The following is a 21,641-nucleotide window of genomic DNA, read 5'->3' as shown; positions in this document are numbered from 1 at the left end:
GGCACTTTAACAATTGTATGCTTAATTGATGTGCTGATTGTTTTATTGATGTGCTATTTAAATGACTCTGTTGTTCTTTAGTATTCAGTCTGAAGAAGCGGTAGGAATATACCGTGAAAGCACTTACTCTTTTATTTCTTATTTTTATTAAAGTTTTATGGACTTTACCTGCAGCTGTGTCAGACTGGTACTTATATCGTCTCTAAATGTTTAAAATCTGCCCGTATTTTTGGGATTTTGTCCCAACATTATTTTTTCTTTGTGGTAAGAGGTTGAGAGGTATGATGGGTTAGAGGAGGCACATCATGAGGATTGCAGAAGACCATCAAAGGAGGTGAAGTTAACAAATGTGCAAGTTGCTAATGAGTTGGCATAAGGGAGCAAGGGGGGAGGGTGGGAGAGAATGAAAACATTTTAAGTCTATTGCATTAAAGAAGAAGGAATGGAAGGAGGCACAGACCTGACATGGCTGATTAAGGATTGGAAGGAGATCATACAAAACAAGGAACAAGCAGAGGAGCTGAATGAATGAGTGCTACACCTGAGTCTGCATTAGTGAAAGCGAGAGCAGGGTGACATGATGAGTGGCGGGGGGAGGCAGAGTGGATAGTGCAGATGATAGATATCAGGGCAGAGAGGGAACTGGCTGCCCTAAAGGATGATACGACTGCCTTTCCGAGTCCTTAGAAATCTGGATGGTCAGTCTGCTAGCAGATACCCTGATGTAGGCCTTCATCAGATAAAGAACCAGTGCAGAAGTACCTGACAACTGGAAGATGAGAAAGGGGTACAGCTGTACAAAGATGGAGAGTCGGAAAACATTGGTGTGCGGCAATCTGGTTACATTAATCAGTGGCAAGGAAAGTCGCACAGTAAATGTTCAGGGAAAGCTTGGTCTATTGGAGCTTAGGGTTAGGGTGTGGGTTAAGGTAAGTGGATAGTTAGTAATGTATGTGTGGTTTAGTGTGGGGTTGGGTTTTGTTAACTGTATGTCTGTGGTTTATTTATTTTGGTGTGCTTGCTTTGTGTGTATGTTTCTCGGAACAGCAAATTATTTCCCTGGGGAAACAATTGACTATTCTGAGCGTTCAATGTTTTCAATATTCGAAATTCCAAGTTCGAACATATGTTGTTCGACATTTTGGAATTTCGAATATATGATATAGACCCTCAGAAAGACAGGAGGTAGGGGAGAATTCTAAGAAATGAACCAGAAAAGCTGTCTGAGTGGGCATAAACATAGCATTTTGAGGTTTGGTGGAGAGAGTTGTTTAGTAGTAGTCAGCCCGCAGGAGTTCTGGTATGATGCGTCACATGGCGAAGGTGGAGCTGATAGCAAGAGAGCAACAAATGGATCAGAGGGCATGGCAGGTGTTATCACACCTGCACTGGGCCATCAGAAGCAGGCAGAAAAAGCTGTTTGAGCTTTGTCAGGAGCAAAAAAGAATGCTCAAGGGCAGACTCCAAAAGCAAAGAAATACTGTCTTTTGCTCTGCCAGGGCCTTATCAGGCCACACTTTGAATACTACATGCAATTTTTCAGGTCATACATGGAATAAAACATCAGACTGTTGGTTTCAAAGAAGAGGAAGTACATCAGATAGGTGCCGTAAGGATCTGGGGGGGGAGCAAGAGATTAGAGGAGACAGGACTTTGCCCACTACAGACTAGAACATATCGGGGAACAAGGTATGGGTGCGCATGATTATGTCAGAGAGATGTTAAGGAGCTACAATAAACAGGAAGGTGTAGTGAAAGGGGCACAAGCAACAGATTACAAGGACTAACTACTCCTGGGTTCTGTAAACGTTCTGTTTCATGAAGAAGGTTGCAAAGTCATGGGCTAGACTGCTAGAATGGAAAGTGGAGGGGAAATCCATGGAGCCATTCTATAGGACACTGGATGGGAGGAGAAAGGGCAACAGTAAAGGAATGACAGAAGGGAGGCAGAATACTAAATTTGTTGGAAGAGTAGACTGCACAGGCTAATTCTCCTCCTGTAACAGATGTAAAGTTATGGGAAAGATGCCAATGGAATGAATCATACTTGTGTATATTGTTTGAAACTGCAGACCCACTATGTAAGTGCCCTCATGGATTAATTTATCTTTTCTGTCTCACAATTTATCTCATGCTTATTTAATACCTTCCCCAAAAGTGGTGCATATCGCTTCCTGAGCTAGTATATTGTTCTTGATGATACCCTCTTAGAAAAGTCATGTCTACTGTGCTTCTTTATCACAGTTTACATCATGCAGACGTCTACAACTCCTTTGTCTTGCTTTTGACCCATTTTGCACCCCAAAATTTTCTATGTCCACAGTATGGTCCTCCTTTCCCCCTTACTTCTGGTTTAACCTTTCATTCTTTATTTCTAGGTTTAAATTGTTTAGTATCTAAAACGTCTTCCCATTGCCCAATAGTATTTGGTCAGACATCTTTGAGCACTTTTTATCAACCTTGTATCCCTTTTGAGAAAAAGCTGTTGAAACTGGTGGTGGCACTCTAGACATTGTCTCACCATTGACCTTACAGACCATGGCTTTCCTGGAGTCTGTGCCACTGACTGTGTACCCAAGACTGCTGAACTTAGTCATGCTGATTAGAAGTTAAATTAACCTGTATCCTTAATCCACTTCTAGTAATACCCCTCCCACTTCTAGTAATAACCATCACAATTCTAGTAGCACCCCTCCCAATTCTAGTAATACCCCTGCCACTTTTAGTAATATCCCTCTTTATCCTTATCATCTCCTTACCTATCTGGTGGCATCTCAACGTCTCCATGATCATAACTTTTCTAGTTATGTTTTTCTTGGTTATTTCTGCTTAAAGCCTTCCATGTCCTCCTCTGTTTTTTCTTCCTGCTCTAGTGACATCCAGCCTCATTTATGTCAGCGTGTGTACTTACCCATGTGCAACGTCATGGCATGCATACTTAGCCCATGTACATCGTCACTGATGTGGTATCTCCAGCTATTATATATTAACATGTCTTTGACTTATGTATTACAGCTTCTAAAGCATATGATAAATGTATTTACTGTTTATGTCTTAGTATTGCCTGCAAAGTAATACTTAAAATGTTTCATTGTCTGCTGCTGTTCATTATAAAAATGCATCTTATGTGGAACTTTTCTCCCAAGACCTGCACTGAAAATGGACTTGCTCCCAGTCGGACTTTCCTGATTAACAAAAATAAATAAATATAATGGTTCATTTTTAGGGTAACTGCTATCCCCAGACCATGCTGCTATACAAATGCTTTGAGATGGTAGCTATACACCATTTTAAACATTCCTGTCTGTCTTTCCCACCCACTGAAAAGGAGGAAGGCAGAAGTGATACTGTGATAGGTTTCTTACTTCAGGAGATCCGGGTCTTCCTTGTCATCCTTAGTAGGACTTGTCTTCATCCCACTCTTCTTTGCACGAGGGCAGCCAGACAGACTGTGAACCAAAATCAAGATAAGTTTAGCACTGCTTCTCTGCCAAGACATTCCAGTTATAGAAAATAAAATGAAAGTAATCATCCTGCATTTTAAAATATCAACTGCTGTGTCAGAGAGAGCATCTTATTTTGACTTGACCTCTAAAAATGCACACACACACATACGCACGCGTGTGTGTGTGTGTGTGTGTGTGTGTGTGTGTGTGTGTGTGTGTGTGTGTGTGTGTGTGAGAGTATCTGTATATACATACGTATATATCACACAAACACACACAGGTAACTGCTTACAGTAAAAATACCACACAGCAGTAACAGTGTGTGGCTGCATCTGTAGTGTCCATGTTGTCGAGTGCAGCTGTAGATATTTAACTGGTAGTAGTAAGCACTACAGAATAACAAAAGGAAACCCTTTCTTAGCTTGTCCAGTGCTGGAGCTTTCTCCTTGGGACAGGCTGTTAATGGGCTTTGCCCATATCGCTAACTAAATCAAGAGTAAAGCAGTAAATAATTTGAGTTCACCTGTAAAGCTGTCCTGCTAAGCAGGTACTTCATGAATGTGCACCACATACGGCATATGATTACCTTATAGGCAGACATGCTGTAAAATTGTCAGGGAGTGTGGAGCTTGAAATCTCTTAACTGCTTGCATTCATATGTTTGTAAAATGTGAAGTCATGGAGCCCATGACAATGGCAAACAGGCCCTGTGTGGGGGGACATCTTTCTGATATTTTAGGGCTCCTATTACATCGTTTTTACTGTAATTGTAGTAAAATTATTATTTGTCACAAAGAACGGAAATGTTTCATTCTCTTTTGCTAATAAAAATTCCATAAATATACATAAATCAAACACTCCCGATTCTGTAAGATATTCTCAGGTAATTCTTTCCCTGTTTCTGCATACTATGTTTTTTTCTTTAATACAAATTATTCACTTTTTATGGATTAAAAATGGAACATGGTGTTTGGGATATTTTTTCCTGTTTATAAAGCTGTTGCACATTAGTCCTTTAAATACCATTCATTTTGTATGTAATATTGTACTCAACATTGTCCTGTCATATTTTTGTTTTAAGTTATACATATCTGTTTAGGTAATGAAGGAGGAGTGCGCGCATTTGTTGACAAAGTTGCAGCACTGTTCATCAGACTATATTTGTTGATCTTAGAATAAAATTATGAAAGCACTTGCTTCTGAAAATACTATTGTAATATCAATGTGTTGGGTCGGTAAGCTCTGAACGGTTCCCGAGTTCTCTTTCTCAGCTGCATGAGTTTTTTTTTTATAGTCTACAGGGTTGTAGAGTACACTGCTTCCATGTGGACAGTTTGGGAAGTTTGCCCCTAATCAGACTTCTGTCCATGGTTTTCAAAACTGGAATGATTTGTTTGTGGGAATGGTAGACAAAATCAAGGTTTAGTAAACCTATTTTATTAAGTGCAGTTCAGACAGTTATACTACACAGATTTACTTTTATGTCATTTTCACCATTTCATGTGAAACAAGTTCTATACTCACAATATCCTGGTTTTGTGTAATTTGTTAAAAATAATGCCACTTTACTGTCAGTTAACAAGTGTGCATGAATGAGACAGTGATTATGTATAGCTAGTTATGCACTGAACAACAAGAAATTTCCAGCATAGTTGTTATCATCATACCCCCCCATGCCTGTTCACTATCGGGCCTTCCCAGATCGGGCTTGATGCTTTCATTCCACTCAGCATGGGGAGTGGGGGTGGAGGTATTCAGGGGACCCAACAACCAGACAGTCACTGGGTGTTTGTTTGTGCCCTTACCAGCATCCAAGCAATGTGAATGTTTTTCTGCAGTAGGTCCGAATCTGAACTCTGGGTGGGGGAATTGAGTGAACCACATCACAAGAACTACAATATTATGTCTCTTCCTGAACCAGAGCTTGACCATCCCCATGGCTACAGAAAACCACTAAGTCTGAAATGAAAATCAGAGATAAAGCCTGGGAGCACTGGCACAAAACCAAAAACCCTCTACTAGACAGAAATTTCTTGAACTTCACAATAAAGTCAAAAAGCTAATAAAACAGGACAAACTTCAATACTACCAGTCTGCCCTTACCTCCTCCCCACATAACTCCAAACAATTCTGGTCCTCAATAAACTCCATCCTCCACCCAGGTAAAGTTAGTACCCCTACTCCTAACATCACTCACTTCACCAAAAATATTGCTACCTCTTTCAACAGACATTTCACACAAACTGTACTATCACTAGCTAGACAACACAACCCCCACCCCCAAAACCCACACCTTCAACTAGCAATCTCCCCACTAGCTTCTCATTCTCTCCTGTTCCAACCTCAAAAAAAAAAAAACAGCTGTTAACTAAACTTAAAGCCACCAAACTAGCAGCAGACAACCTCCCAAGTGAATACCTACAACTCGCAGCTGACGCTCTAGCCTACCCAGTATCCATCTTAATTAACAGATCGATGTCAGAAAGTTACATTCCCACACTTTGGAAAGTATCACATGTTCATAGGTTCATAGGTTCATACTAGGCTATCTGCCCAAGGGCATTTATAAGCCTAGCCCAGAGTTTTGTGGCTTTCGCCACCCCTTTAGTTTGGAGGATACTATGCCCATTATTTTGCTGTGCCTCTGTCAAGCAGTGACACTGAGATAATCCCTGGGGTATATCTGCGATCTCCCATCCATTGTTCAAGATTTCTCTTGAACAAAGCCAGCGAGGTGCTCTGCCTCACATGTACCGGGATTTTGTTCTACAGCATTGGGAGTCTCTGGGTGATGAATCTGTCCCTCCAGCACGTCCTATTAATAACCGTGTCAAGGTTTAAGTCTCCCGCCCTTGTAGTTCTGAGGGATCTAGATTTTTTGAGGTGAAGCATGTTCATCAATTCTGGGTTGGACATGGCCTTGTATGTCAGGCACAGGTCACCTCTGAGCAGACGGTAAGCGACTGAATAGAGCTGAAGTTCCTTCAGTCGGGCAGCATAGGACATATTTTTGAGACCCTTTATCCTTTTTGTGAGGAACTTTTGGGGCCTTTCCAGTTGCTGCAGGTGTCGTGTCAGATAAATTCCGAATGGGGCATTGTACTCAATCATTGGTCTGATGAGTGATGAGTACAGAGGGACAATGACTTCCCTTGATCTGGATGTGAATCCCTTCATGATCAGGTGGGCAATGTAGAAGGTCTTCATAACTACTTTGGCAACGTGAGTGTCAAATGAAAGGTTACTGTCAACCTGGGTCCCCAGATCCCTGATAACCTCTTCTGTGCTTAGTGGGTTGCTGCCTATATGGTAGCTAGGGGTAACTTTGTTTTTCCCGAAGGGTATGACTATGCATTTTTTGGCGTTTAACTTTAGGCCATGGCTCTGGCACCAGTTATCCATTTCTATAATTCCCCTCCACAAAGGCGGCCCCTCCACAGAGCTAACCAATTACCGCCCCATAGCTATTCTCTCTCCACTCTCCAAAATACTAGAAAGATGCATCCATTCTTAGGTCTCAGATCACCTCCTCACTAACAACCTCTTCTCCAATACCCATCACGGTATCCGACCAAACCATAGCACCACCACTGCCTTACTCTCTTTTACTAACACTATCCTACAGTACAAAAATGCAGGTCACCTCTCCTCAGCTACTTTCCTAGATCTATCTAAAGCTTTTGACATGGTACCTCACAAACAACTCATCTCTCTTCTCAATGACCTATCCTTCTCACAATCAGTCACCAACTGGTTTCAAAGCTACCTGGCTGACCTTCAACAATCCATTGTATGGCAGGACAACCTATCCTCCAAACTACCTGTCTCCATAGGGGTTCCCCAAGGGTCCATCCTTGGACCCCTACTCTTCTCTATCTTCACCAACAATCTAGCCTCTGCCACAACACTTGGCACACTCATACAATACGCAGATGACTCTACCATCATTTGCTCAACCCACTCCCTTCCCAAACTGCAAAAAGTCACACAAGATACCCTTTCCTCTGTCAAAACTTGCTTATCCAATTCCCAATTAATACTCAATCCAAACAAAACTAAATTACTAATTTTCCAACCCACCAAACTTACCCAAAACCTCTCACACTTTAACATCAGATCAAAACACAGCACCACTATTCATCCTACTGAACACACCAAATTGCTAGGAGTGGCAATAGACAATAAACTGAACTTTGACATTCACATATCCATGACCATAAAAAAGTCCACAAAAAGTTAGGAGCATTATATAGAAATCAGCAACTACTTACCAGAGCCGCAAAGATTTCAGTAGCAAATTCTCACCTTATCTCCACCCTACTTTAAGCCTCTCCAGTATATACAAACCTAAGACAATGTGATCTAAATAAGCTTGAAAACTGCTATAACAAAATTGTCAAGTTTGCCACAGGGGCATCCTACCGTAGTCGCCACTCTCTCTCTCACTAGCAGAACTGAGCTGGCTAGAGCTCCCTCACCTCCTTCAATGGTACCAACTGGCACTCACCCACAAACTAGTTAACCATTCACTAAAAGTACCATCCTTTCAGAATCTACTCCAAACCTATCTTACCACCAGACCTCTAAGATCTAGCAACAAAAACCTCCTACAGATCACAGGAGCCAATAACTTTGCTGGAGAAGCATTATTCTCCTGCACTATAGCCAAACTGTGGAACTCCCTCCCACCCTCAATTACCTCTGCAAGATCATGCACCCACTTCAAATCTTTAATAAAAGCACACCTGCTTACTTGCAGAAAATGCCGTTGCAACTCCCCCTCAATGAGCACCCACTCCACCCACCCACTACTTCTCTCTGCACCCCACTAACTACCTGATAATAGCAACCCCGTTTTCTCTTTAACCTACTTACTATACAATAATACCTTCTTATTGCAACAATTTAATTGTCTGTTATGTACCTCACAAACAACTTGTTTCAGTTGCCAATTTATGTATTTGTTCTACTTCTGTAACTATGTTTAACATCTGTCACTATGGCTTAAAATGTAAATTCTTGCTCTACAGCTGTTTTACAACTTTGTTTAATTTTGTATTATGGTCTACAGCTGTAACAGTGTCTATAATTTTATATGGTATTTCTCTAATTGTGTAATGTCTTAAACATTTGAGTGTGGAGCTTTTCTCCCTGGGCATCTCCTGAAAATGGACCTGTGTCCAGTCGTGGTCTCCAGGTCAACAAATGTAAATAAATAAACAATAGTTAAAATAAATAAATGTCTACTTATGTTAATGCACACTTCTGTACGCTCACCAAGAGAGCTACCACCTAAGCAACTTGGTGACCATCTTTTGGCTGCTCTTTATATAAACACCGCTCCTTCAAGGAACTCTGACAATGAGTGTCCTAGTCCACCTCCGGGGGGGGGGGGGGCATGCCTAATCTACCCGTACTATCTCCAGCAGGTGCCAAAGCTGGTAATTAAAGTTGAGTCACCTGGAATCTAGTCAGGGTATCATCCTTGTCTAACTACAGAGCTGTGGCCCTGGTGCTGCCTGTTATATTTCCTGTCGGTGAATTTGGCATCTTTATATTACACCAGTCACTTGGAGTTTCAAAACAGTAAATCATTGCTGTGCTGTGGATCATCTGCATGGCAGTGAAATTATTTCATTTCTGAGGGTAAGGTATTTTCTAAAAGAGGGAGAAATGTTATCTTTCATATGGTGGAAGTCTCTTACTATTTGTTTACATGACTGCTGCTGAATAAATATGATTTATAAGTCTATCTTCATATTTTCTACATCCACAAAATACTGTCAGGGTCAGCATCTTCTTTTTCCAGAACTCATTTAGGTATTATTGTTTACAGCTGCACTATTTACTGTAGTCAGTGTCAGGTAAATTGACTTATTCACCCTGATGAAGCAAGGCTCAGCAGACCCCACGTTGATAAAGGGACGACTTTCTGTTTTGCAATGTAATAAAACCATACACAATATATGTGTGTCTGTTTTTTTTTCTGGGGGGGGGTCCCAGTATTCTGTGGTTGTTAAAATGTCCTGTGCCTTTGTGATGCATTTACAGGTGATTGAAGTACAGTCCCCTGTACTGCGAGAAAGGGGGACTCAGTATACCCTGTAAAATGCAGTTTTAATGTACTTTGTGAGAATCATTTTTAGGAAGGCTGCTTTTGGTGGAGAAGTTTCTTCAAAGTGAATATTGGTGAATTTTGCTTTGGTTTGTGATTCATAATCCATGAAAAGTAAGGACTGGATTCCAAAACATGTTACAAAACTAAGGGCGAGATTCCAAAACATGTTACAAAATTAAGGGCGAGATTCCAAAACATGTTACGAAACTAAGGACTGGATTCCAAAACATGTTACCAAACTAAAGGCTGGATTCTAAAACATGCTACCAAACTAAGGGCTGGATTCCAAAACATGTTAACAAACTAAGGGTGAAATTCCAAAACATGTTACAAAACTAAGGGCGAGATTCCAAAACATGTTACAAAACTAAGGACTGGATTCCAAAACATGTTACCAAACTAAAGGCTGGATTATAAAACATGCTACCAAACTAAGGTCTGGATTCCAAAACATGTTACCAAACTAAGGGCAAGATTCCAAAACATGTTACCAAACTAAGGGCAAGATTCCAAAACATGTTACCAAACTAAGGGTGAGATTCCAAAACATGTTACAAAACTAAGGACTGGATTCCAAAACATGTTATAAAACTAAGGGCGAGATTCCAAAACATGTTACACTTGCAGTAAGATGCAATGCCAGTTTGCAAATCTTTGAATAGTTGTGAAGTTGATAATGGGTCTTGCTTCGAGTATAACTGTGTTGAAATTTGGGGATAAGATGGTTGCAACTGAACTGTTAACATAATATAATTAAATTTATTATAAATCAGTATGAAAGGAGTACCATTTGCATGAAAGTTGTTTAGCACTGATTTCCTATGGTATGAGGTGCATTTTATGTGTTCATGTATGTATGTATGGGTTTGCATGTGTATATAAAACATTCACATACTCACATACTCACATGTTATCTGCACATATTTTGACTAATGAAAAAAATAATTTTGCATTTTTTGACAAAGAGAGTGATGTAAACAAATTGAAAACAACGTTATAACAAGGTACTCTCAGCACAAATATTACTCATCATAGGTTATGACAGTTTTTATGTATAATATATATGGCCTATTGTTTTCCAGTAAATAGGCAAGAGACACCCCTATCTCAGAAAATGTACATTTCCTAAAATTTAAAAAAGCAACATATGAATAATTTTACAACAAATATAAGAACCTGTATGATGGAACTACAAAAATGTTGAGTTTGTTGGGAATGCTTCATTCACGTTTATCTTTCAGAATTAAAAAGAGCAGGAAAATAGCATACTTTGCACTTTTTATTTTGTCCACATATAACCCGTGTTTTTACAGTGTGAAAAAAACTAATAAAATCCCTTTTCCTAAGAAAGACATTTGGCTAAATGGAATTTTGTAGGGGTCTGGCACTAGGTGTCATAAATTTCTCATTCATTAGAGTCTCCACACTTGTGTAGCTTACCCCTTGTTCTTCAGGTAGTGCAAAACTGGAAAGAGTGCAATAATATAAAAAATACAAAAAGGTAAACGTGACGATCAGCGATGCAGGGGAGGATAGACATAGTGCATTTCTTTCAGATGAGATGCATCAGAAACTTACTTGTGGTTTAATACTGATATGATAACTGATGTCTTTTCCACATACCCCACAGTAAGAAGTATTGGTGATATCTGCATATGTGGATTTATTTATGATATTTCTCCACATAGCTTGTACCATAAATACATATATTTTGTATCTGTTGATGTCCTTCCTTATCACTGTTGCAGTATTCTTCACTCTTGGGATATCCTGCTGAGAACAGCCAAATATCATATCAGTCAGCATACCAAAGCCTTTACACCTTCAGGTGCCATACGTCAGACGTACCTATGTGCAAGGTATAAAGCACATATGTGATGTACGAGCACCTAATCCTAACAACTTATTTGTTGCCAGTCCAAATACTGCCTTTGAATTCAGTCTGCAAGCCATTGACTGAATTGGTTGAAATACCAAGCCTTCTAAAAATATGTCCTGTTGGGTTCTCTTCCCTCCTTTTGTTTTTCTTCGTTTTACTTTAGTTTACTTGTCATCCAGGAAGGGAAAATGTGAGTGTGGGAGGCAGATTCCCACAATGATAGACATGAGAAGTGGCTTTTTTTGTTTCAGTGGTACACATGACCATATGAAGTGTGAGATTTGTCAGCTGTTTGTCCCTAAGGCTGTCCGCAGTCATCTGTCATCTACTTCCATTTATTTGGAGAACCAGTAGTTGAAGCTTTTGTCTCAGGGTGCCATGGCTGAATCCACCCACCCCAACTTTCAGACACCACTTAAGAAGAAAACCAAAAAGGATGTGCTGACCCCACTACTGTCCATCCACCAACTGATGTTTCTGTTGGGTTGGATGAAGAACCCGAGTCTGTCTGGTGCCAATGTCAGCTCCCTTTGCTGAGACTCAGTTGGAGGCTGACGCAGAGCTGTCTACTAACACACATCTGGTGTAGATGTGAAGAGTGAATCATGGCAGATTATATCAGAGGGACCTAGAGGGATTCCCCAACTACTTGATGGGAAAGAAGTGCCTGGTACCCTCACTGAACCCCGGCAGGAGTCTGAACCTCCTAACTTTGGTAAAGCTGCTGTTCCTTTAAAAAAGAAACCGAAGACCAGGCATGTGGCCCCTATGGTCAAGGATCCACACAAAGAATGACAGGAGTTTACTCAGGGTCTTTTTAATAGTTTTATGGCTCTAACCCCCCCCCCCCAAGGATTATCTGTTCCTGCTTCTGTTCCCTTGTTTTCCACTCTTACAAACATACAAGGTGTTCTCACTCTTCTCCAACCCATTCTCCCCTTGTCCTGGGGTCTGAAGAACAGGATTCACTGTCTTCTGACTCCCATATGGAACAACTGTCCTTTGGGGACTATTCCAAGGTTTCTGATGTTCAAAAAATGTACTATGAACTCTTACAAATAGATTCTACTCTGCCTTCTGCAGTCCCTGCAGTGATGGATAATGGATGCCCTTTTGGATAAATTCACTGCAGATTCTCAGGCCCCTGATTCTCAAACTCCTGCTCCTAAGAAATCAGCCAGGTTCCAAAAAGTTTCTGAAGCTCAAAAGTTGTTGTTTAAAAGCCTTCCCCAGATCCAGCTGTACCAGCCAAGTGGCTGTCCTCTTCTAAGCTTTTAACTTTGGTTAAGGGGAGCCATGCCATGGACAGGTATGGTTAAAAGTATATAGTACTGCTACCTTAGCCTTCAAGGCCATTGATTACCACACCCATATGACTAGGCATGTCCTGCCTCTTCTCTCCAAACTTGAGTGTGTTCTAGCTGATATGCCTGATTTACAGGGTAAAACTGCCATTTCCCTTTTGAACTCTGCTTCTCAGGTGGCTTGTCATTCTGTTAAATGCAGTTACATCAACAAACTCAGGGACACAAAATCTTACCTTCTTTGAAGCCTGGTTCTTTAGGCTTGCAGTCCGTCATCACTTGGTTCTTCAGGTGATTTACATTCCTTCAAAGGATAATGTTATGGTGGACTCTTTGAACAGGTCCAGGACCAGTCCTCACAAATGGATGCTTCACAGAAAGGTGTTTTTGGACATAGTACATTAGTGGGGTACTCTTCAAATAGTTCTTTTTGCCTCCTTTCTGAACAGACAATTTCCCCAGTTCTGTTTGAGTGCCAGGTTCTCTGGTTTGGAAAGTGGATGCCATGTCTTTTTCTTGTATGAGGATGTTTCTGTATGTCTCTCCCCTTTTTCCTCTACTGCTAAAGGTTCTGCACAACATTGTGTGGTTCAGGCCCAATATTTTGCTGGTGACTCCCTTTGAACCAGACAGCACTGGTTCCCCATATATTTCATATGGCCAGGGGAACTCATCACAAGCTACCTTATAGGATGGATCTTCTTAAACAATACAAGAGATCTCTCACTCACCTTCACTTTTTCCACCCTTTGCTTAACACTTTGGATATTAGGGTCTGGATTCTTGGAAGACACAAATTTTCTGAGGATGTGCTTTGGGTTTTTCTAGAGGCCAGAAAACCCACTACTAGAGAACCCTATGTGAGTACATGAAAGAGATTTTCTGTTTGGTATCTCATATATGACCTGGACCCTTTTCCTGTGGGTATTCCTACTGTTTTTTTCTTATTTGTGTGAGTTGCTTAATTCTTGTTTGGCATATTCATCTGTTAAAATTCATTTGTCAGCCATTTCCACTTGTCTGCCTCTGCATCCCTCTCTGGCTTCTACATTTAAAGTCAAACAATTTCTGAAAGGTGTCTTTCATATTCAGCTTCCAAGCATGGCTCTTCCTCCTTCTTAGGACATTCATTTTGTTCTTGAGAAATTGACAAAGTTATCTTTTGAACCTACAGTTTCTTCTTCCCTACAACATTGTGCTTGAAGACTGTCTTGTTGGTGGTTCTTCCTTCTTTCAAGAGGGTTTCTGAACTTCAGGCACTCATGGCGGTTCCAACAACATATCAGGAAATCCAAACAGCTTTTTGTTTCCAGTCATTTCAGGAAATATAGTCTGGCGGTGTCTAGGCAAACCATCTCTTCCTGGATTTCTAAAACCATTTTTTTTTGCTATTCTTTTCATAGCAAGCAGCTGCGTTCTTCTATTTGTGCTGATTCTACCAGGGCACTGGGCTCTTCTGGTACTTTTTTCAAGGGTCTGAATACTAGATTCATTTTGGAAGCTGCTAGTTGGTCTTCTGTTCACACTTTCACCAAACATTACAGATTAAATGTCATTTCTAGGGCCAGGGCAGGTTTTGCCAGGGTCATACTTTTTGAGTTTTGTAAGGATTTTCTGTGGCATCCTCCTCCCATACTTTCCAGTAGCTTTTGTATTCTCTCAAGAGTGAGGAATACTGCAACATTGTAACACAGTAGATGCCCTACTTGTCACTGTTGCAGTATTCTGTCCCTCCCTCCTATCTCATGTTACCTTCTGTTGTCTTCTTCCTGGCAGAGAGGTCTTTGTTACATCTTTCTCCTCTTTCTTCTCTTCCTGGATGTGCATGTTATTGCTTTCCTCTGGGTTTGCTCTGGTTCTTCTGGGGCAGTTCAGTTCTGAGGATTAGGCACTCATACATCATATATGTACCTTACACCTTGCATGTAGGCCATTAATCTGATGTACAGCACCTGGAAGGTATAAGGGCTTTGTTAGGCTGCCAAACATTTTATCTTCGGCCGGATATCCCAAGAGTGAAAAATACTGTAGCAGTGAGAAGTAGAACATCTACTGTTATGGTTAGATTTTACACAACTGTATGGCCTAACATTTTTAATCTATGCCCCCGTCACAAACACCACATAAGTACAAATTGTAGAGTATAACTCTTTGATAAAATTCTTACCTTCTGTGGGATGCATAATTTCCTGTTATGTGTCCAGAACCATCACATCCAGGCGTGGGGCACCTGCAGATAATGGCAAAAGGCGAAGCATTTTTTTTCAAGCATTAACACATTAAACTTACAGCAAATAAAAATAAATTTGTTAACAATGCATCCTTGCTTGTGAAATAGATAGAATATGCCATGCAAAACTGATGCATTGTTTTAAAAAAAACACAACAAAAGGAAAGGGAAGACTCTTGTACTAACGTACCCTTTTGTGATGTCATATGATTTAATATTCATATAGTATTAATACCCACCCCTCCCACAAGTCCTTTTCTCCTGTCAGTTAACAGGATAGCAACTTTGTATTGAATATCTGCCCTTTTTTCCACAAATGTAATAGTGCATGTACAATACATGTTTCATAAATCTGTACTGGCATAGTTTGCTGAAGGTGGCTGTTGGTCTTTGGCTAAATTTGTCAGACGTTTGATGTCTATTACTGAGTGGGGCTCCAGTTCTGAGCAATAGCTATTAGAAGGCAACCTGGCTACAAAGCAACAATTCTCATCCGCCCTAATTTGCCTCTAGATATAAACATTTGCTCGACTAGTTTTGCAGTGCTGTTGTAACACTCCACCCTTGTTCTCCTTCCCTCAGTAATGTTGCTACAAAATGTTATACTATAAACGTATTTCATACTCTAAGTTAATTTCTTCTAGTTTGTTATGAATAAATCACATCCCTTCAAAACATCACCACCTATTGCTCTTGTGGCTATCAGAGCTGTAAAAAGATACCCATCTCTGGAGCCTGTTATGTCTGAGAAATTATCATAATGGTAAATAATAGGCTTGCTGTGATATATACAATTAAAAACGTTAATCTGGGATGACTCAGAATGTTGTGGTGGTTTAGAGCATAATAAACTAAAGTTATTTCTATGTGTGAGCCTTTTACATCTCAAACTAGCAGTGCTAAATTTCATAGACTCATCCACTTATTCTGTGGGGTGAAGCCTGCTAAAATTCCCCTGCATTTACTAACTAGCTACTTTTGTTTGAGTGATTCTAAAGGACACAACATGGAATTGGCTCTTCCTTTCTGTAATGAAAAACAAAAGGAAAAAGAAACGTTCACTTTGAAATATTGGTTAGAATTGTAAAAAATCTCAGTCCTGTGCATTCTGTTTCAGATGTTGGAGGGCTTGTTGACTCTGACAAAGGTTTTCCTGTTCTCTTTCAGACTTCCTTTTTTTACAGTTATAATGGGCCTGGGAACCAGGCTTCTGTGGGTAGATGGCTGAACCCCTATCTGCCTCATGTTTGTGTTGAAGGGATATGAGTCTTGTGTGTAACGTGTATATTTTAAGGAAAAATATACAAATTTAAAATGGTTTGTCTTTGTACCCATAAAATAATTTCATCCCTTTCAAAAAGCATAACATTCTTTGATTTTTATTTAACTATTTTGTCATATGATTTAAGGTGAGGCAGTATACTTTGATTAGAATATTTTTTGAAAGTTTTCTTTCCTTACTGCTTGGAACCTATCAGCTCTCATGGATTCATGGGTGAATATTAGCCTGGTGATCCAGAGGGCCATTAGTAGCCAAGCCACAACACCCAAATCATAGTTAACCATTGACATGACTAATTTATGCCTAGTTTTGCCCCCTTTCAATCAGGACATGAGGTGCCAAACCCAAGATGTATTTACAATTGCCCATCCATTCTTCTAGGTTACACGTAAAGATGTTCAGAAAGCTACTTTGTTGTATATCTAAAGGAACTCCATTCATAAGAGAGATTCTCTGGGGTATATATTTATCTCACCAGCAGGCCTGTTTAGGTTTCAGTAGAAATTAAGATGTCTTGAGTGGGTGTTTATAGCAATAGCCCATGCCTGGGTGTGGTAATGCTGGATTTACCCACGGTTGGTGTGGTTTGGTCACGAGGGCGAAGCCCGATTGGCCAAACAAAGACAACCGTGGATAAATCCAGCATTACCCACACTCAGAAGTGGGTTATTGCTATTATACAATGACATTATATAAGAAAAAAAATAATTACTTTTCTTAAATAATGGCATTGTATAATGCCTCCTTGCTGACCTTCTGCAGCTGTCTGGTATTCTGTGGCAGTTCTGATGTATTGCGCATGCGTATGCTTACGCAGTACATCAGAGCTGTGGGCAGAAGCAACGGAAAATGTAAGATCTCCGTTGCTTTTTTTAAAGCTGTCTCACTATGTTAAACTCGTTTAACATAGCAAGACAGTGTGTAAACAGCAATGGAGATCTTGCATTCTCAGTTGCTGTGAAAAAAAGAGTTATACTAATGGAAAAAGTCCGGGTGACTGGACTTTTTTCCATTAGTATAACTCTGATTTACAATGTGCACACTGACCAATCAGCATGCACATTTTGGAATATTAATGGGGGGTCGTTGTATAATAGGATATTTTTTGCAGATGTGTAGGAAGTTTCATAGGACTGGATCCTTTGAGGCTTGGTAGGCTAAATAGAGGTCACCTCTCACTAGTCTGTAAAAGGAGCACCTTAAGAGGGTCTGGGGTAGCTCAGTAATGACATGCCCTTATTTTAGTGAGAACATGTTGCAGTCTCTCCAGCTAGGTAACATGGTTAGATAAGCAGATACCAAAGGTGCCGTTACACTTGATTATGTGCCTGGTAAGGGGGGGGACTAGAGAGGGATGATGACTTCCTTAGATCTGGAAGAAATGCCCCTGGTGATTAGTCTGGCGATGTAAAATGTTTTTCCTACCAACTGTGGATACATGGTAAACAAAGGATTAGTTCACTGTCACTGAAAGTACCCAAGTCCTTAGAGGTGCGTCAACTTTCAAAGAGGTGTGGTAGGTGCATGGGTACCCAGTTTTGGCTAAGGACACAATGCTTTATTTCTTGGCATTTAGTTTTAGGCCATGGTCTGGGCACCACTTATTGATGTGCGTTAACCAGCAGGTAATTTAGAAAGTTTACATAGGTACCTTGGCCAGGTCTGGGTGGGCAGTGTGAACTGATTTAGGCAAGTCTAATGCAATACTGACATGTTCAAAGAAGCCCACATTTTTCAGGGTGCAATAGCTACTTTTAAAAAGTCCAAGGTGGCTTGGGTCCATGGATTGTAGACTACTTATGCCCTTGTTAATAAATTCCATAAAAATGCACTCCATTGCTTTGTGGATAAGGCAGGTGAAGCTTATAAGTCTATAGTTTCCTGGATCAGTAGTCGATCCCCCCTTGTAGAATGTCTAATGCTGACAAGAAGGTGGGCTAACAGATTATCAGGACATGTGAAGCAAGTATTTTTGGCCTTGGATAAGTATTCAGACCTTGCTTGGAGGTGGCCAGATGGGGTGCTGTGGGTGTGAATAAGTTGATGGATAGGAGACTAAAATTAGAGCTAAATTTGACAGATAATATGTTGGCTATGTTCTTAGGAAGTAGGTAGGTGTTGTTATGTATTAGCTCTGAGCATCGCTAGTCATTATCGCTAAGGATTTTGACAAAACTGAAGAAAGCTCTGTGTCTGCCCTGGCACTGGTAGCAATTCTCAGTCTATTCCTACTTGAGGATTTGATTTTGTTTCTGAGTCCTTTGTTGATCTTTGTGAGTTAATCTATAAATAACAGGGTGTTAAGTTTGCTATTACATGTTATGAATTTCTTCTTATCATATAATTTGTTTGTACTAGGATTCCATCATAGGGGTTTATTCCTGAATTTGTTTTCGTTTTTATGTCTTATGGGGACAGATGCCTCATTGCATGTTTTGAGATGGGCATTTAAATTATCTGCAAATGTGTCAGCTGGAAAATGAGATCATTGAGGTAAGGCGAGCGCTTAACTTTAATCATCCGTTAGCTGGATTGGGTTTACCTTACTTTAGGGTTGTCTCTAAAGACAGAACAGTTTTGTGTTAGTCAGGTTTTACCCTCAAAGTGAGTGTTTCCAAATGGTGGTCAGATTTCTCCAGTACATGGTAACTGTAGGTGTTGAGCACTGAGTGGCAATATTGGTGAGAACCAGGTCAAATATTTTTAACCCTGTAGTTTTTCTACTCTGATCAGTCTGCACATTTGTTCCCCTTAGAGCAAGAGCTGACTGCAGGAGATCATCATCAAGGCAGGCAGGGTTTTCCAGGGTAATGGACTAAGTCCCACCCCTGATGGCTGATGTACATGCTCATGTGCTCACAGGCAGGCAGGGTTTTTCAGGATCATGGACTAAGTCACACCCCTAATGGCTGATGTACATGCACATGTGCTTGAGGACCTGTTACACCTTCATTGTTCCAAGGTGTGATACATTGTCCCACAAATAAGTATCATCTGGAAGATTACTTCATAGCACAGCTTACATTGCCAAGTGAACATCCCTAGTGCTGTACAGTGCACTGTCGCATCAGTGTGGGAGTTTGTGTTATAGCACATCAGACAACCCCCCTCAGATGGGCACCTAGCATCAGCCATTCCTTCACAACTGCCCCAATTCCCTCTTCTAGTACCAGAGGCTGCTAGTCAAACCTGAGTTGTCTGGGTTATAGTCAAGGCTTCATTCCTGTGTGCCAAAACAGAGCATGACCCCTTTAGTTAAAATAATTAACTACAGTTTGTCTCTTATTATCCACAGATATACAGATCTGGATAGCTGCTTGTCCAGCACTAAATGCCATTCTACACAGCTATGTTATTACAATTCAATGACCAAAAACTCCTCTCTCGATTCAATGACCAAAAACGTATCTCTCTCTCTCTCTCTCTCTCCACATATCTATCAGATCTGCTGGACATGGTCTGCACTCGTACCATGTTAAGGCCTGGAACTTCCTACCTGTATCCATTGGATCAATACCCTCGAAGCGGTCCTGTTAAAATTACTCGGAAACACTTCCTAGCCATAATCTGGCTCTGTTCTTGCTCCCTAAATCTGAACAAATACCTATTCGTACTTTACATCCCCTTACTCTCCCTTCTTCACTCACTTCCTCACTTCTATCAGTTTCTCTCCCCTTCTTTCTAAATATAAGCTAACCTTTTTTTTGTCTCACTTTATATTGCAATTCCTGTATGTAGTATAATAACGTACCTTTAATTTCTCTCTAAACTGGTTAAAATTTCTTTAAATATTAAATAATTGTCATATAAGTTGCATCTATTCTTAAACCAATGTTTTTACATCATCTAATGTGGTGTAATTATTTAAACTGTAGACAATTTTGTATTACATTTGAAGATTTTTAAAATTATCGTTCTTAAATTTTTTTTTTTGTAATACTTGGAGCTTTTCTCCATCCGCGGTGGTGGTGCTGCGGTAGCGTTGTCGCCTCACAGTAAGACACTGTCCAGTTCGATTCTCAGCTAGAGCATCTTCTGCGTGGAGACATGCGTGAATGGGCGTACCTTCGTTGAAGGTTGTGCGTCAGGCCTGGCAAGCCGGTACGTAAAAATCAACTGCCAATCATTAGCGGACCAGAGTTCCGCTGTGGTGACCCCTAACTGGGAAAAGCCAAAAGAAACAAACATATCAGTATCCCTAGTTGTAGTATATTGTATGATTTTTCAGTTTCTTCAAAGCTGCCACATAATGCAATCACATCACTTGGAGCTTTTCTCCCTGAGCCTCTACTGAAAATAGATACCTACTTAGTCAAACTTTCCTGCTACTCAAATATCAATAAATAAATAAATTCACGTTGCATTCTAACAGCCTTTGCTGAAAACTGCAATCCCACTCACTAAAGGATGTAAAATGCCTGAAAAATCTGTTCTTCACTGCCTGCGTTGTCAACAGGTTTGAGCATTCTGAACAAGCTTATCACATGACTATCTGAAACAGACAGCTTGATGTTTATGTTATCTAGACATTTAATGAGACACTGAAGGATGTCATGATTTGTAATGTTAGCAGTGCGTAGTCAAAGCCTTGAGTGGCTTCATGTTCAGTGGTCCCCTAATTGCTATCAGTGGCCACTACAGAATACTGATACAGAAATTCTTTGACTATGAAGCATTTAGTAACTTTCCAGACACTGCTCAATGTATGTTTAAGGTTATTGTTTTGCAGCCTATCTGGATTCTGAAACAATGTGAAATATTTAGTTTTTTTAAGTTTTTCACCAATTAAGATCACATTCCTGCTTTCTGTATTTCTTAAGGATCACTGTCATGTTTGTCTGGCAGTACATGATCTCTGGATGATGTGCACATAAATCTTTTCAGTGTCGTATTCATTTTATGTGGGTACTGGGCTGTTTATGAATGTGAGACAGCTGTGGTGCTTATAGCCTTCTGCTTGTGACACAGTTCAATACCTGCAGCTTGTCACTAATATGACAAGCACAAGGTTGTGTAAGAAGGTGTTGTTGGAAGAATAACAAGATCTTGTATGGAAACAGTTCTGTTTACATTTATGAAATGACAGTGAGAATAAATAAGGCCTCTACTTTGTAACACAAAGTTAAATACAAACTATTTCCACCACACAAGTATTGCTGCCATTCCATCTAAAACCACAAGGTGGCACACTTAACTGTGTTAAACAAAGTCACTGAAAACTAGTAAAAAGTACTAAAAATAAAAACAACCTGTTTTCGTGACAGGTATGTAAATTCACAAACTGCACAACATTCTGTAAAATAAATGGCAGCCTTGATAAAGCACAATAATTTTTTATTTTATTTTTGATTAGTAGATACAGGACAGTTTACTAAGGTGCCA

General features: G+C 40.2%; 1 protein-coding gene across 4 annotated transcripts in view; it reads right to left on the bottom strand.

Annotated features, from left to right (window-relative positions):
- The window catches only part of MYT1 (myelin transcription factor 1), a 410,503-nt gene that overhangs the window by 90,775 nt on the left and 298,087 nt on the right, over positions 1-21,641 (bottom strand). For all 4 annotated transcript variants that reach the window (XM_044090391.1, XM_044090390.1, XM_044090389.1 and 1 more), the window contains 2 exons: positions 14,915-14,977; positions 3,366-3,449 (listed from right to left, as the gene is read on the bottom strand). In XM_044090391.1, coding sequence (XP_043946326.1) covers positions 3,366-3,449; positions 14,915-14,977 — 147 coding nt within the window. The remainder of the gene's footprint in view (positions 1-3,365; positions 3,450-14,914; positions 14,978-21,641) is intronic.

The sequence above is a fragment of the Protopterus annectens genome, chromosome 12.part0 (assembly GCF_019279795.1).
Source record: "Protopterus annectens isolate FY-2018-M chromosome 12.part0, PAN1.0, whole genome shotgun sequence".
Taxonomy (NCBI): domain Eukaryota; kingdom Metazoa; phylum Chordata; order Ceratodontiformes; family Protopteridae; genus Protopterus; species Protopterus annectens.
Note: the sequence above shows the minus strand (reverse complement) of the source record. Positions and strands in the feature narration are given on the sequence as shown.